The 14824-nt window shown below is 47.8% G+C and overlaps 1 protein-coding gene across 4 annotated transcripts in view; it reads left to right on the top strand.

The window, feature by feature from the left end:
• Positions 1–10303, top strand: part of LOC144670129 (AP-3 complex subunit beta-2-like) — a 71981-nt gene extending 61678 nt beyond the window's left edge. For all 4 annotated transcript variants that reach the window (XM_078532579.1, XM_078532580.1, XM_078532581.1 and 1 more), the window contains 2 exons: positions 6507–6645; positions 9032–10303. In XM_078532579.1, the coding sequence (XP_078388705.1) occupies positions 6507–6645; positions 9032–9182 (290 nt within the window). In that variant the 3' untranslated portion in view covers positions 9183–10303. The remainder of the gene's footprint in view (positions 1–6506; positions 6646–9031) is intronic.
• Positions 10304–14824: the final 4521 nt, after the last annotated feature.

The raw sequence follows: 14824 nt of genomic DNA on the forward strand, positions 1-14824 counted from the left end.
GCAACAAGAGCCTGCATTTACGTGGCTGCTTCAAAGGAGCGTCATCAGGTCAAAATGGCAACTTGTACCATCGTGCCGGGATTTCCAGCCAAGCTTCACTTCCTTTGGAATGTGGATCTCCTGCGGCACTGCCCAGGGGAGAGTGAGATTCCCCCTCAGTGAACAAGAAGCTGGAGCTTTAGTTGTGAAGAGCCGCGTGTGCATTGCCATTTTTTTGGGGGGCGATTTGTACCTACACCGAGCGACTGCGTGCTACAGGATAGTGATGTCCAAATCAGGACTGTGTGGCATTCATTTGTTTTTAATTCATTTGTGGGAAATGGGCATCGCTGGCAAGGCCCGTGTTTATTGTCCATCCCTTGTTGCCCTTGAGAAGTGAGAGCTTTGAGCTGTCTTTTCGAGGGAGTAGGATGTCCCAGGGTTTTGACCCGGTGACGGTGAAGGAATGGCGAAATAATTCCACGTCAGGATGGTGCGTGGCTTGGAGGGGAGCTTCCAGGTGGTGGTGTTCCCTTGCATCTGCTGCCCTTGTCCTTCAGCGTGGTGGAGGTCATGCGAACGCCATATCGATTAGCGGTAAGACCCTGCACTGTTCCCCTAGGGTGGTACAGCAGTGCTTTGGAGCTTCAGTGAACTTTAGTTGAGTGTGGGTCGTGACCTTCCACGCGTGGTTGGCAATCTCAGCTGCACTCTGCTGCTGAGAGATTTATCCTGTGGAAGGAGGCCATTTGGCCCATCATGTCTCCACCTGCCCAAGGAACCATCCAGTCTAACTCCACGTCCCAGCTCTTGGTCCCTAGCCTCGGAGGTGATGCCACAGCAAGTGCATGTCTAAGTGCTTTTTAATTGATATGTGGGTTTTTGCCTGACTAGGGTCGCCAACTATGATTAAATGTATGGCTGGAGGTTTCACCACATGACTTGCCCCCACACTCCAATCATTAGTTGGCCAACACGTCCATCCTTGTGACGTACGGCCTTCCTACATCAATTGGGAAACAAAGAGACTCATTACCCAACTGGATGATGCTTGACTGTCAGCTCTCCCCCCATTTTCAATATTTTTATATTTGGCAAAGAGAAATGTTCAGAGAAAATGACAAAAAAAAAACAATCTTTCTTAATGCCCCTATGATTTTACTCAAGGCTTGCGCACAACTGGAGATTGATCATCAATTCCTGGAGACTCCAGGCCAATCCTGGAGGATTGGCAACCCTAGCCTCTCACGCAGTGAGTTCCCCAACCCACCCCCCGGCAGGTGAAAACAATTTCCCCTCGAACGCCCCTCTAAACCTACCTCTTACCCTCAATCTCTGCTGCCTGGTTAGGGACACTTCAACCAAGGGGAATAGGGTTTTCCAATCCACTCTATTTAGACCCCTTATAATTTTATTTCAGTTAGGTTCTCCTCAGCCTCCTCTGTTCCAGAGAAAACGACCCCAGCCTGTTCAATCTTTCCTCGTAAGTAAAATGCTCTAGTCCAGGAGATCCTTATAAATCTCCTCCAGTACCCTCTCCAGTGTGATCACATCGTCCCAACAGTGCAATGCTCGCCATACTCCAGCTGAGGCCTAACGCAGTTCCAGCATAATCTCCCAGCTCTGCTAAATACCCCGTATGTCCTCTTATCTGCCTGTCCTCCTCCCTTCAGAGTTCTGCAGATATGGACTCCCAGGCCCCTCTGTTCTGCTACATTTTCAGTATCCTGTCATTTATTGCGTATTCCCTTCTTTCGTTAGCCCTCCCCAAGTGCCCATTATCTCACGCTTCTCCAACCGAGATGCCAGCTGCTTCCCAAAGACCGGAAAGCCGGAGCTTTGGAGCAACGCCCTGAACGAGGGAGACTTGCTGTCAATGCGGCCCGACACTTGGGTGGGGAAGGAATCTTTATTGAGATTTGTTCAGTCTCGCAGCTCCCCTCCCACTCAACCCAGTGTCCCAGCTATCCCCTATTTTACGGGGCCTGAAGGAGCAGGATAGGAGGCGGGAGGATCGAACAGTTGGGAAGGGGGGCAGGGCACCGCCGTGCCTGTTGTCTCCCCGCCGTCAAGGCACTTTGCCAGCGGGGCGGAAGGGGGCAGATGGCACTCCTGCCCAGAGCCCAATAGAACCATTTATGTGGCCAATTAAGGGCCTCTTCCCACCATTGCTGTGCGGGGAGGCTGCCTGGTGAACTCTTGCAGAAGGAAAAAAATTTGGGAAATTTCTGGGTACTGGTCCGAACTGGCCTTGTATACCTTAAAATGGAACTCCAGTTAGAACCAGTACCAGTCATTTCCAAGTTTTGCTTGTTTTTCCTAATCTTCCTGTGGGCTCGGTAGTGATGGAGTGCAGGACAGGGGAGGGGCGGGGAAGGGAGGGAGAGCTCTCCAGATCAGGCACATGGTGACCCACGGAAGGGGAAAAACTCAGCAGGCCTGACAGCATCTCCGGAGAGAGAAACAGAGTTAACGTTTCGAGTCCGTGTGACCCTTCTTCAGAGCTACGGAGAAGTGGGAATGTGATTAAGTTTACTGTTTAAGGAGGGGTGGGGCAGGTGGAGCTGGATAGAGAAGGCCAGCGATTGGTGGAGACAAAGGAGGGATTGACAAAGATGTCATGAACTAAAGGACAAAGGGAGTGTTAATGGTTGTGGTGAGTGCTTAAAAAAAAAGGTGCTAAGAGTGGCGTAAAGGTAAGAAAGCAGAATGTGATTATAGCAGAACAAGGGTGGCATTAGTTAGCAAGGTCAGATTTCCAGCATCCACAGTATCTTAGGGCAGGAGCTGCTCCAGGTAAACTCACCACAGGGGTCAATCGTAGCTTGTTGCTCGAGTAGAGGAAAGCCTTTCACAACCTTGGGATGTCCCAAAGCACTTTCGAACCCCTGAACGACACTTGGAAGTGTGGTCACTGTTGTAAAATCGAAAAACATGGCAATCGATTTATGCACAGTAAGATCCCACAAATAGAAATAAGTTAACAATCAGATTGGTTTTAATGATGTTTGAGGAATAAACATTAGTCAGGAGTTGGATGAGTTGGATGATCAGCCATGATCATAATGAATGGCGGAGCAGGCTCGAAGGGCCGAATGGCCTACTCCTGCTCCTAGTTTCTATGTTTCTAGATCATCCAGGCAAAACTCCCTTGTTCTTCTTTGACCTATTGCCATTTTTATGTCCACCCAAGAGGACAGGGAGGGCTTTGGTTTAAGCATCTCATCTAAAAGGCAGCAGCTCTGACAGTGCGGCACTCCCTCAGACCGCCAACCTAGGTTAGGTTCTGCCTTCAAGGCTCTAGAGTGGGGCTTGAACTTACAACTTTCTGGTTGAGAGGTGAGAGTGCTAGCCACTGAGCCACAGCTGAGAGGAATGGATGAGGCAGTGGGTTTTCTTTTGCTCTTTCATGGGGTGTGGGCATCACTGGCAAGGCCAGCAGTTGCTCTACATCCCAACCTGCCCATGGACCGAGTGGCTTGCTCAGCTATTTCAGGGGGCAGTTAAGGGTCAACCACATCGCCGTGGGTTTGGAGTCACATGTAGGCCAGACCGGGTAAGGACGGCAGATTTCCTTCCCTAAAGGACATTAGTGAACCAGATGGGTTTTTGCAACAATCAATAATAGTCTCATGGTCACTATTACTGAGACTAGCTTTCAATTCCAGGTTTATTAATTGAATTTAAATTCTGCCAGTTGCCATAGTGGGATTTGAACCCATGTCTCCAGGGCATTAGCCTGGGCTGGGGTTAGAACAGTACCCTATAAACCTTTAGCTCTGAGGCTCAGTTCACCATCACACCAGAGGGGACTGAGGCTTTCTCCAATCCTCGAGGGAGTGAGTGGGTTAGAACATGGAGCCTGCCTATGAACTCTTGCCCAAGGGGTCTCAGGTACCCTCAATAACAAAAACTTGTATTTATATAGCACCTCAAACATAATAAAATTTGCCAAGGCATTTCAGAGGAGCTTTGGAAAACAAAATCTGATACCAGGCACGTGGGTCAGGTGACCAAAAGCCTGGTCAATGAAGTAAGTTTTAAGGAGTGTGTTAAAGGAGGAAAAATATGTTTTTTCTTTATTCTTTCACTGGATGTGGGTGTCACAGGCTTGGCCAGCACTTATTGTCCATCCAGATATTTCAGAGCCTGGGGCCTAGGTAGCTGAAGCAAGCCTACCAGTTGGCGGAGTGATTATAATTGTGGATGCACAAGAGGCCAGAATTAAAGGAGCGCAGATATCTTGGAGGATTGGAGGGGATTACAGAGATAGGGAGGGGCAAGGGTATGGAGGGATTTGACATTTAGAATCAGGGCCTTGCTTGACCGGGAGCCAGGGTCAGTCACGGTGAGCACAGAGGGGGGTGGGTGACAGGGGAATGGGTCTCTCTGAGTTGAGACGCAGGCAGCTGAATTTTGGATGACCACAAGTTTATGGCGGGTAGAATGTAGGCAATCAGCCAGGAGTGGGTTGGAATAGTCGGGTCCAGAGGTAATGAAGGCTCGGACAAGGGCGTTCTGATTCAGCTCTGTGAACCCTGGCGCGAGGTGAAGCCAACTAAACTTGACAGGGATTCAGCTCAAAGTACAACTGGTGTAGTCATCACAGTCGATTTTTTTTTTACCTCGTTGCACTTTGTTTTCCCCACTTGCTCTCGTAGAACAACTGTTAAACCCCAGCGCTGGTAAGTAGACGCACAAAGAAAGGTGTCAGTGTGTAACCATGTGGGTGTCAGGTCCTGCTGCACATTGCTCCTTTCCCCTGCCCTCGCTGTGTTTGTCTGTACTGTCTGTGCTTTCTAGTGGTAGAGCATCACCTGATTCATGTCTTTGCTCTTTGGAGAGTTGCTGTTTTTCGTTTTGAGTCCAGTGGTGTTTGGCACACATCCCTCCCCTCCTCCCGGCTGGTTTAGCACTCAATCGGAGTTGCTGCATCATTCAGACATTGCATTGCTTGGCGCATATGTCATTGTGAGGAAAATGATGCATTGGCTGTTTGACTGTTCTCATTTCCCAGGCCTCTTCCTGCAATGTGAACACAATGTGGGCAGGGGGGGTGGTGGGTGGCGCAGAGGCAGGGGGGGTGGGGTGGGGAGGGGGTCAGTGGGGTGGTGTGTGGGGGGGGTGGATGACGATGAAGAATGTTGAGAATTCCAAGAGTTAGGAAAGAGGAGATCGCTGCTTAGGGAGACCAGGTCACCGCCTCTCCCTGTGGCTTCATTTAGCCGCAGATCAACTGGGATCTAGTTGAATGGTGCAACAGGCTCGAGGGGCCTGTTCTTGTCCCTCTAACCCCCACTCAGAATCCACCATCACCGCACTACAACCGTTTTCTGTTTTCCTTCTCAGCAGTGGTCCGATTCTCTAAAACTGAGAGAAACACGGAGCTGGTTGATCACTAGCTTACGCTGATCACCAGGGATCAAACTGACCGGTACCTGGTAGTGAATCAAGTGCTGTTACGCTGCGGTTGGCAGATTCTGGGGATTGATCCACTAGCCTGTGATCAACCCCAACCCCACAAACCGTTCAGCAGTGTGATCAGGGAGAAGGAAGCCGATGGGAAAGTCCAGCACAAAGCGAATGGAACACAGGTTGATGCCAGTGGTTTTGCTACGTTCTGAATCTCTGACAATGGCAGAGAGCGTCGTGTGTTTTTGCAATGATATAAAGGCACCAATCGCTCATGAGGGATTGTGTAAACATGTTGCGGGCTCATTCGTTTAGACGAGGCACAGGGGAACAGATACACATGGATAGAAAGCTTTTAAAGACGTCAGAGCTGCAGAGCTGTGCGTGTGTGCTCTGTTGAAAAGCAAAAGTGAAACCAAACTTGGATTGCATGCTGCGATCCCGTAAAGGCATATTACAACAGAGGGGCGGCAGGCTATGGGCAAGGAATATTGAGGAGATGGACAGATAGATTCCAGATAACACAGATAGATTCCCTCGGGCTATTCTTGGGCATCTTGTATGGGTGGCATTTGGCGGAACACCGAGGGGCCTTGCCCCTCGCCACTACCCCCACCACACCTCCAGTTGTCCACCCACTGAGGAGGAAGACCATTCAAAGGTGATTAGCCTGACAATAAATGAGACCATCTCCCCTGCCCTAACTTGAAAGCAAGAGTTTTCCTAAGCACACCTACCACGGTGTTTACTGCATCACACTGCTGCACCTTCTCGCTGCTGCTAAATCTTAATGGGAGCGTTGATTCCCCGGAGTTTTTCGGGTGGATGACAGGATCAAAGTGTTTCCCAATCTCAGTTTTGCTGTCAGCAGGTCCTCCCTAGCCAAGGAATAATCCACGGTGTGACAAACTGAGAAAGGGGAGAGCAGAGACCCTGTTAATTCCATAAACGCCCCCTTGTTCAGCATGTGGGTTTCCAGCTCCACCCAGAACAGGCCTGAGTTTCATTGACTTTGTTTCTCGATAAGGAAAGCATCTTTGTTTCGTTAAGGGATAGGGGCGGGAAATTGAGGCATTTCAGAAGTGGCCTAACCCAGCTCTCTCTCTGTGACATAGGGAAACTGATGGGAATGAATGAAATTAAGGAGAAACTGACCCTCCCAGAGAAATGCCGGAGCGACCAAGCCATTGTCCAGCAGGTGATGTCTACTGCTAACCTTGGGCGTGTGCCCTGTGGACTGGACAATGAATACAGGTAAATGGAGGGGCCTGAACTGACCATTTGCTGGAGTTTTACTTTACCAGCTTTTATTGTGGGGTGTGGGGAATGATTTCAACTAGACAAAGAAATAGGTGTCAAATTTCAAATGATCACAACAATTTATAACACAGGAGAAAAGAGTGATGATTGGTTGGCAAGCCAACTCTGATTGGCTGAGGTGTTGTCATGGAGAAAGCAACAGGGAACCAATCAGCACCCTTTTCTCCTGCAGTATAAATTGTTGTGATTTGTTTGAAATTTGGCATTCCTGCATTTGTCCTGATGAGTTCAAGATAAAAAGCTTCAGCAAAATGTCTCTCTTTTCAGCAAGATTCAAGTTCTGTACTACAAAGCGACTGTTTATTTTAGATGTAGGCAGATTGAAGATGATGACGATGAAGGTTTCATTTGGAACGATCCTTCAAGAATGTCATTATCTTGCCCCGAGCCAGAATAAATGGTCAGTTCGACAATGTATCAAAACACGACTGTCACTTGTGGAACCCGACCTCACCACGAGTTAGTGCATTCATCAGGGATGGGGACAAAAATTGAAATGAATAAAAATGATCCTTCAGAAGCAATTTGTTTGCCAATCGCATTCAAATTCGTTACTCCTGGTCGCATAGCATAAATAGCATAGGTGCATTTAAGGGGAAGCTAGATAAATACACAAGGGAGAAAAGAATAGGCTGATTGGGTAGGATGAAGTGGGAGGAGACTCACTGACATGGACGTGCTGGGCCGAATGGCCTGATTCTGTGTTTTCAAGTATCCAAATTACACGGCCTACTGGTGAAACAATGATACTGCAGCATAGCGTCCCAGGATCGTCACAGTGGTACATTCCCAATCCTGGCTGTAACACTAGTGGAGGTTCTAGGTCTGGTCTTTCCCTATATGGACAAGGCAAAAAGCCTACGGGCTATTAGATATCCCTCAGCAACTGCTTAGGAGTGGGCGTCTTGAAGGGAGGAGAAACTAGAAAGGAACATCTGTGAAGATGCTTGCAAAAAATGCCCATCCAATATTTCTATCAGAATAAGATGGCATGAATGCAGGAAATGAATATGGATCAGCTTCAGTAGAGCAACATTGGCATGATACTAACCTATCCATATACTGAGAGACCTATCACAGCACACACTAATGCCCCCTATAGTGTTAACAGAATCCAAGCCGGTTGGTGAAGCCAAAACCAAGACATGGAGCTTTCCTTTATTGAGAGAGTTTATTGACTTGTTCAGTCTCACAGCTCTCGTCCCACACACCCAGTGTCCCAGCTATCCCCTATTTATACCCTTTTTTTTTTGAAAAACAAAATCCGTAAAGTAAACTAAAAATCAATAAGGGGTGACAGCCTCTGGTGGGGAACTGTAACTAAAACAAAAACATGAAAGGAAACTTACAAAATTAAATCAAAATGTAATTTCCGCTGGTGATGGTGCACCCCAGCCCCCGCGGTGCCCGCTGGTCATGGAAAGCCTCTAGCGCACCGGTCAATGCAGCGTACTCCCTCTCCAGGACCTCCGGGCCACGAATATAGCCACGGTAGAGGGGCAGACAGTCGGGTCAGAGGACCCCCTCGAATCCCCTATTTATATGTGCTCAAAGACAATTAATACCCATCACCTGTTTCCCTGAATTTTAACAATGTGATTGACACTAACAAACCTTAAACATGTAATTGACAAGACATTAACTCTGAGGAATGATAATTGGATCAAAACACAAACTGCTACAGGAGTGTGAGACCGGTAATGTTGCACTGTTATCTTTTTTCCACTGTGCGAGTATGGTTAGCCCAGCTGGTGGATATAAGATACGGTTTATTCATGAGGCTTTGTGACATTATCTCCGAATTGTCCAAGAACTGATCTACCTGCCAATCTATACTGAATTGCAAGAATGAAAGAGATTTGTCTCCTAGACGGTGCTCATCTGGAGGTGTGAGACATCATCTTGCCAGAGGGAGCAGTTGAAGGAATGGCCTCTTGCACCTTTTAAGAGGGAAAATGTTTAAACAGATGCGGTGGAGAAGAATGGGGGAGGGGGGCAGTCAGATTAACTGTAGCAAAGGGTTAGCACAGCCACAGTGGGCTGAATGGCCTCCTGTGCTGGAAACCTCAATGGCTCCCCACCCCCCCCCCATCACCACCCAAGTGTGGCCAGGTGTTGAGTACTGGGAACTATGTGCAGAAGCCAAAGTTATTTAAAAATGCAATCTTTAATCACTATTAGTAATTTTGTATTTAAACATAAATGCAGTCACTGCCCAATCGAAGACTTTCGGTCAGAGGGTTTGCTCCTTCGTTGGGACCTGTGACGTGTGCTATTAAAAACTGCCTTTAAACAGGCTTTGTCTGCTCTCTCCTGGTAGGTTCGCTGCCCGAACGGTGAGTGGCGGCGCTTTGGTTCTCGTTACCCTGGTAACCAAAGATGGCGGCGTGGCCCAACTGACAATAAGCTGCGAGAAGATGGTGATTGGCACGATGATGGTGAAAGACATAATGCAGGCGCTGACCCACTGAGGCAGCTCAGACGTCTCTCCGTCTCATGGGGTTTGGAAGGGGGACGCGGGAGGGGAGGGGCTGCCTCCTGGTTCTTGCAATCCTCAAGCTGCTCAAGAAACCCCGCTGACCGCAGGAGAATCAGCCCCACAGACGGAAAACAGCATCCACTTAGTTAGGAGGGGAACCTTCTCCAATTTGGTTTGCCAACCCTCCGGGATTGGCCTGGAGTCTCCAGGAATTGAAGATCAATCTCCAGGACACTACTGTATGCAACCCCGGAGAAAGAAAATCATCGGGACATTAAGAAAAGTTGTTTTATTGTCATTTTCTTTGAACATTTCTCTTTACCAGATATTAAAAAATATGGAAAATGGTGGGGGGGTGGTGGGGGTGGATAAACGCTCTTTGGCTGATAGTCAAGCATCACCTAATTGGGTAATGAGTCTTGTTGCTTTCCAATTGGCCTAGGAAGGCCGTGCATCACGAGGATGGATGTGTTGGCTGATTCGTGGCTGGATTGGGGGAAAGTGGGGGAAAGTCATCTAATGAAACCTCCAGGAATACAGTCAATCGCAGTTGGCATCCCTCTTTCCCGTATCCCTCCTATCATACATGGGACCCTGAGTGAAGGGAAGGTGACTGCGTTTCTTCATTCTCCTGACATTGATAAAAGTTGAGCATCCAGCCCTTTGTCCTGTCCCCGCTCCATTGAAGAATTTGAACTCTACTGGTGGTCAGGGCCCCTGAATAAGGGATTTTCCCCCCAGTTCTATTTGAGATACTCGCTGTAATGAGGTCAGGTGATCGGATTTTAATGACGAGTGCTTACTCCTTTTGGTATTTCCTCCCTCCAACTCTCTCTCTCTCCATTAAGACCTTACTTAAACCCTACCACTTTGACCAGGCTTTTAGTGTCCCCCCGCCCTCTCCTCACTTTGGTCTCCTGGACTGATTTCGCTTTAACAATGAGGTACTCCGTCTCCTGGGCTGGTCTCTTGTAGAATTGTGATTGGTTTGCCGATGTGATGTACATCAAACTAAGTCTAAACCATCAGCAAACTACACTCCCTGCTAAGCAGCCCAAAATGGCCGCATGTCCCTGTAAGAATCAATATTTTCCATTTTGATGGCCAAGAATGAAAAAAAAAATGCCTTTTGCATTAACAGTTCCAAATACCATTGCCGCATTTATTACGGGGATGTTCTTTTAAGACACATCTTTCTCAATTTCCCCTCAGCTTGAGAATTCCTTGGGTAATGCCTCAACTTTCTCCATCAGCAGCAGCAAGCCAGCCTCTTTCTTGGGCCTTACTGGGACAGGGATTGTGGGATATCATGGGCACTTGCCTGTTCGCTGAGATACCCCCTTGGGTTGGCTGGTGGTAGGCAGCCCTGAGACAGGAGGCACCCAGTCCCTCTAAGTGACACTTAGGGAGATGCTGTAGGTGTGAGTCTGGGTGAGGTGTTGGGACCAGAGACAGAGGAATCCTCTCTTCAGCTCTGGAGAAGCGTCATATGGACTTGAAACATTAACTCTAATTCTCTCTCCACAGATGCGGCCAGACCTGCTGAGTTTTTTCCAGCATTACCTGTTTTTATGACAGAGGAATCAGTTTTAGGCGGGGGTTTTCCAAAATGGAAAGCCAAGGAACAGGCCCTGGACCTGAGCAAGATACGTGCCTGGGGTTGGGCTGCGAGAGAGGCTAAGAGACCCGCAGAGTGTTTGCAGGTAAAGATTGGCCAATAGCAATCACTTTGACTAATGATAAGAACAGCCATGTGGCTCCCATTGGCCAATAAGATGATTAGAATAAAGGAGCTGTGGATCACATGGATCCAAGAACTAAATAGATTTCTAATGAGGCAATAGCCTAAATTATACAAAAAAAAGACTCCAACTCAGTGCTTTTAATAACATACTAATCAATCACCTGTGCTATTTCACAAAGGGAGTCAAAACCAAAGTGTAATCTTTAGATGAAGTGAGTTTGTTAAAAGGCATTAATTGGACTCGGTCATGTTGATGTCATTCACCTCCCCCCCCCCCCCCCCCCCCCCAATTTAGAGTCATACATTTTGTCCTTATTTTTTCTATCTACCTTTTAAATTGTGATGGAAACTGCCCATGTAAACGTCACACTGTAATTACACCCTCCCACCACTGGTGACACTGCAGCCTCCGCCAGAGCGAGGGTAAATGTAACATGAGAAATCGGCATGGACATTCTTTGGCAGCCTTCCAGCTCGTGAGGTGATGGTTTGCGCCCTGGTGGTTAAACACTGTAACTGCCGTCCTCCCGTGTTGTGTTAACACTGCAGCGAAACTGGAGTGTCCTCTCTTGGGTGTGAGCTTGGGCAAAGTTAATGGACACTTTGGACTGCCCGAACATCAGGCCTCTTGGCCGCCAAAGGAATGTAGATCACTGCAATTGGCACTGAATTAGTGAAAGGAGCTTCTAGAAAGGTGACATATTCGGATATCCACTCCAGTTTTTTTTGCCAGCGGTTACCCCTTTAGCCATTCACCTCCCTCGCGGAATCCACAAGGCAGTAGAGCTTTTCACCCATGACTGCGAGTTTGGTTTATGAGCGCCAGCACATGTCTCACACACCTGTGCGCCTGCACACCGCGTGCCTGAGGTCAAACCTGCTCCGCGTTCCTCTGAAGCTTTAACCCAGGTACGTGAGGGACGTGAGCGTGTTGTCATGAGGAGTGACAGCAGAGGACTCGCTGGTGGAGAAGCTGCTAGCCAGCAGTCTAGATTGAAATCAAGAAGCAAACTTGCACACAAAAAGCAGGAAGTGTGCCGACTCTCTTTGCCCACACACTCTGACGCATCACATCAACCTGTTGGATACGCCCGGCATAGATAATTCCCATCAAATATGTGGAAAATAGGGATTTATGTAACGGGAAAATGGATTTTTAGTTTAGAGGTAGCTGCATACCGAACATTCTACAACACTATCTGAAAAATGTTCTACACTGTTCTGATCCGAAGTTGCAAATGTTTATTCTATTTTCATGTGCTTTTTAATTATATTTAATTTGTACTGAACTCTCCAGAAACACAAAACGTGTGAGCATTGCATCCCTACGAACAAACTATTTAAGCTCTTGACAAATAGGGCTTCCTGTAACACTGTTGAATTAAAGTTGTACTGCACAAAGCTGATCGTTATAAACACAATTGGAAGTTAAAATGGAATGCTGGCCAAACATTTAGCAATTAAGATGTGTTTAAAACTCCTTTTGTGAAAAGACAGAATTGTTCTCATGTCATGCATTGTAGCACATATTCTCAACATGGACTCTGCATAGAGTCATAGAACAGGACAGCACAGGAACAGGCCACTCAGCCCATCTACTTTGAACTGGCTCTTTTGAAGTGTTATCCAATTAGTCCCAGCTCTCCACTTCTTCCACACATCCCTGCAATTTCTTCTTGTCTTCTCCATACAAGGAAGGTATAGAAGACATCTTTTAATAACTTCTCCAATTGCAATTCATTTTCACCATCCAAAATTCTGTGTGGAGGAAGGAGCATTAGGAACAGGAGGAGGCCATTCAGCCCCTCACCTACTCCACCATTTAATGAGAGCGCAGCGGATCCGCACCTCAACTCCCATCTCCCCGTCTTTGTGTCTTCGATCCCTTGATGCCTTCCCCTAACAAAAATCGAACACTCCGAAGATTTTGATTAATCTCAAAAGCCACAGCTTTTTCAGAGGCTGAGAGTTCCAAATTTCCACTAGCATGTGTGTGAGGAAAACATTTCCCTGGTTTCACCCAACGGCCTGGCTCGAATTTTCAAATTGAGAGCAGATCCTTATAGAGAAGGCCGAGGACAACTGCAGAATGTGCCCACTACCCCTCACACATCCATGGGTGAGAAAGAAGGGACCACACTTGTGGGGTTGGGGTGGGGGTGGGGGGGGCTGGGGTTGGGGGGGGCGGTGTGTGTGTGGGGTTGGGGGGGGTCTTTGGCAGGTTGACGCCACACCTCCTTGGTAGAAAAACCAGTTGAAGTTTCGGACTGTGGTGAGGCGTTCAGAGTTTCTCCTCCATCCTCCCCCATGACAGAGGTCGATGTGAGAAATATAAATTCCATCCCTCAACATCATGGGCTCTGACTTCTACCTAACCCTGCAGGTGGGTTCCAGATCTGGCCTTGGCTCGGACTGGCGAATGAGCCTGGGAGGAGCGAAGTCACTCACCCCCCAACGCTCCGGTTTCCAACCAAGAGCTGGGACACAGGACTCTTTTCCCCTCTCTTTACTGGTCACCTCGTAGGGTAAGGCAATTGTTCCCGCAGGCCATTCCTCCCAAAAAAACCACACCCCGGCTCCCAGAACCTAACTCTGAACATATTGCGACGTTTCCTGAAATCATGGTTAAGATCACCAGAATTGTACACTGACAGTGAGATAACACCGACATAGAGACAGTAATAAAACCCTGATTTCCCCCACCTGCCTCCTCTGTTGTTAAGGGTGAGAGAGAGAGAGAGGACCTATTCCTTCATGCAGTTAACTGTGTGTTTTGTTGGTAACTGGTTCCCTGCTGGTGTTGTCTTTCCAGTGGCTGTGTTTGGTTGTGCAGTATTACATGGCTGCCTACGGGACTGCTTGGGCAGGTTAATTTATTGTACTAAAACTTAAATTAAAAAGCTGCTGAGAAACCCAAACCTTTGCAAGACTCTGGCATTTATTCATTGATCAGTCATAGTCATAGAGCCATAGAGGTCTACAGCACAGAAAAAGGCCCTTCGGCCCATCGAGTCTGCGCCGGTCAAACAAGTACCTAACTATTCTAATCCCATTTTCCAGCACTAGGCCCATAGCCTTGTATGCCATGGCATTGCAAGTGCACACCCAAATACTTCTTCAATGTTATGAGGGTTTCTGCCTCTACCACCCTTTCAGGCAGTGGGTTCAAGATTCCCACCACCCTCTGGGTGAAAAAAATTCTTCCTCACACCCCCTCTAAACCTCCTGCCCCTTACCTTAAATCTATGCCCCCTGGTTATTGATCCCTCCACCAAGGGGAAAAGTTCCTTCCTGTCTACCCTATCTATGCCCCTCATAATTTTATACACCTCAATCATGTCTCCCCTCAATTTCCTCTGCTCCATGGAAAATAACCCCAGTCTATCCAATCTCTCCTCATAACTAAAACTCTCCAGCCCAGGCAACATCCTGGTAAATCCTTACACTCTCTCTAGTGCAATCGCATCCTTCCTATAATGTGGATTCCAGAACTGCACGCAATACTCTAGCTGTGGCCTAACCAGCATTTTATACAGTTCCAGCATAACCTCTCTGCTCTTATATTCTATGCCTCAGCAAATAAAGGCAAGTATCCCTTTTGCCTTCTTAACCACCTTATCTACCTGTCCCGCTACCTTAAGGGACCGGTGGACATGTACACCAAGGTCCCTCCGATCCTCGGTACTTCCCAGGGTCCTACCATTCATCGTGTATTCCCGTGCCTTGTTTGTCCTGCCCAAGTGCTTCACCTCACAATTATCCAGATTAAATTCCATTTGCCACTGATCAGCCCATCTGACCAGCCTGTCTATATCCTCCTGTAATCTGAGGCTATCCTCCTCACTATTTACCACCCCACTAATTTTCGTGTCATCCGTGAACTTACTGAT

Source organism: Cetorhinus maximus, chromosome 30 (assembly GCF_964194155.1).
Source record: "Cetorhinus maximus chromosome 30, sCetMax3.hap1.1, whole genome shotgun sequence".
Lineage (NCBI taxonomy): Eukaryota > Metazoa > Chordata > Chondrichthyes > Lamniformes > Cetorhinidae > Cetorhinus > Cetorhinus maximus.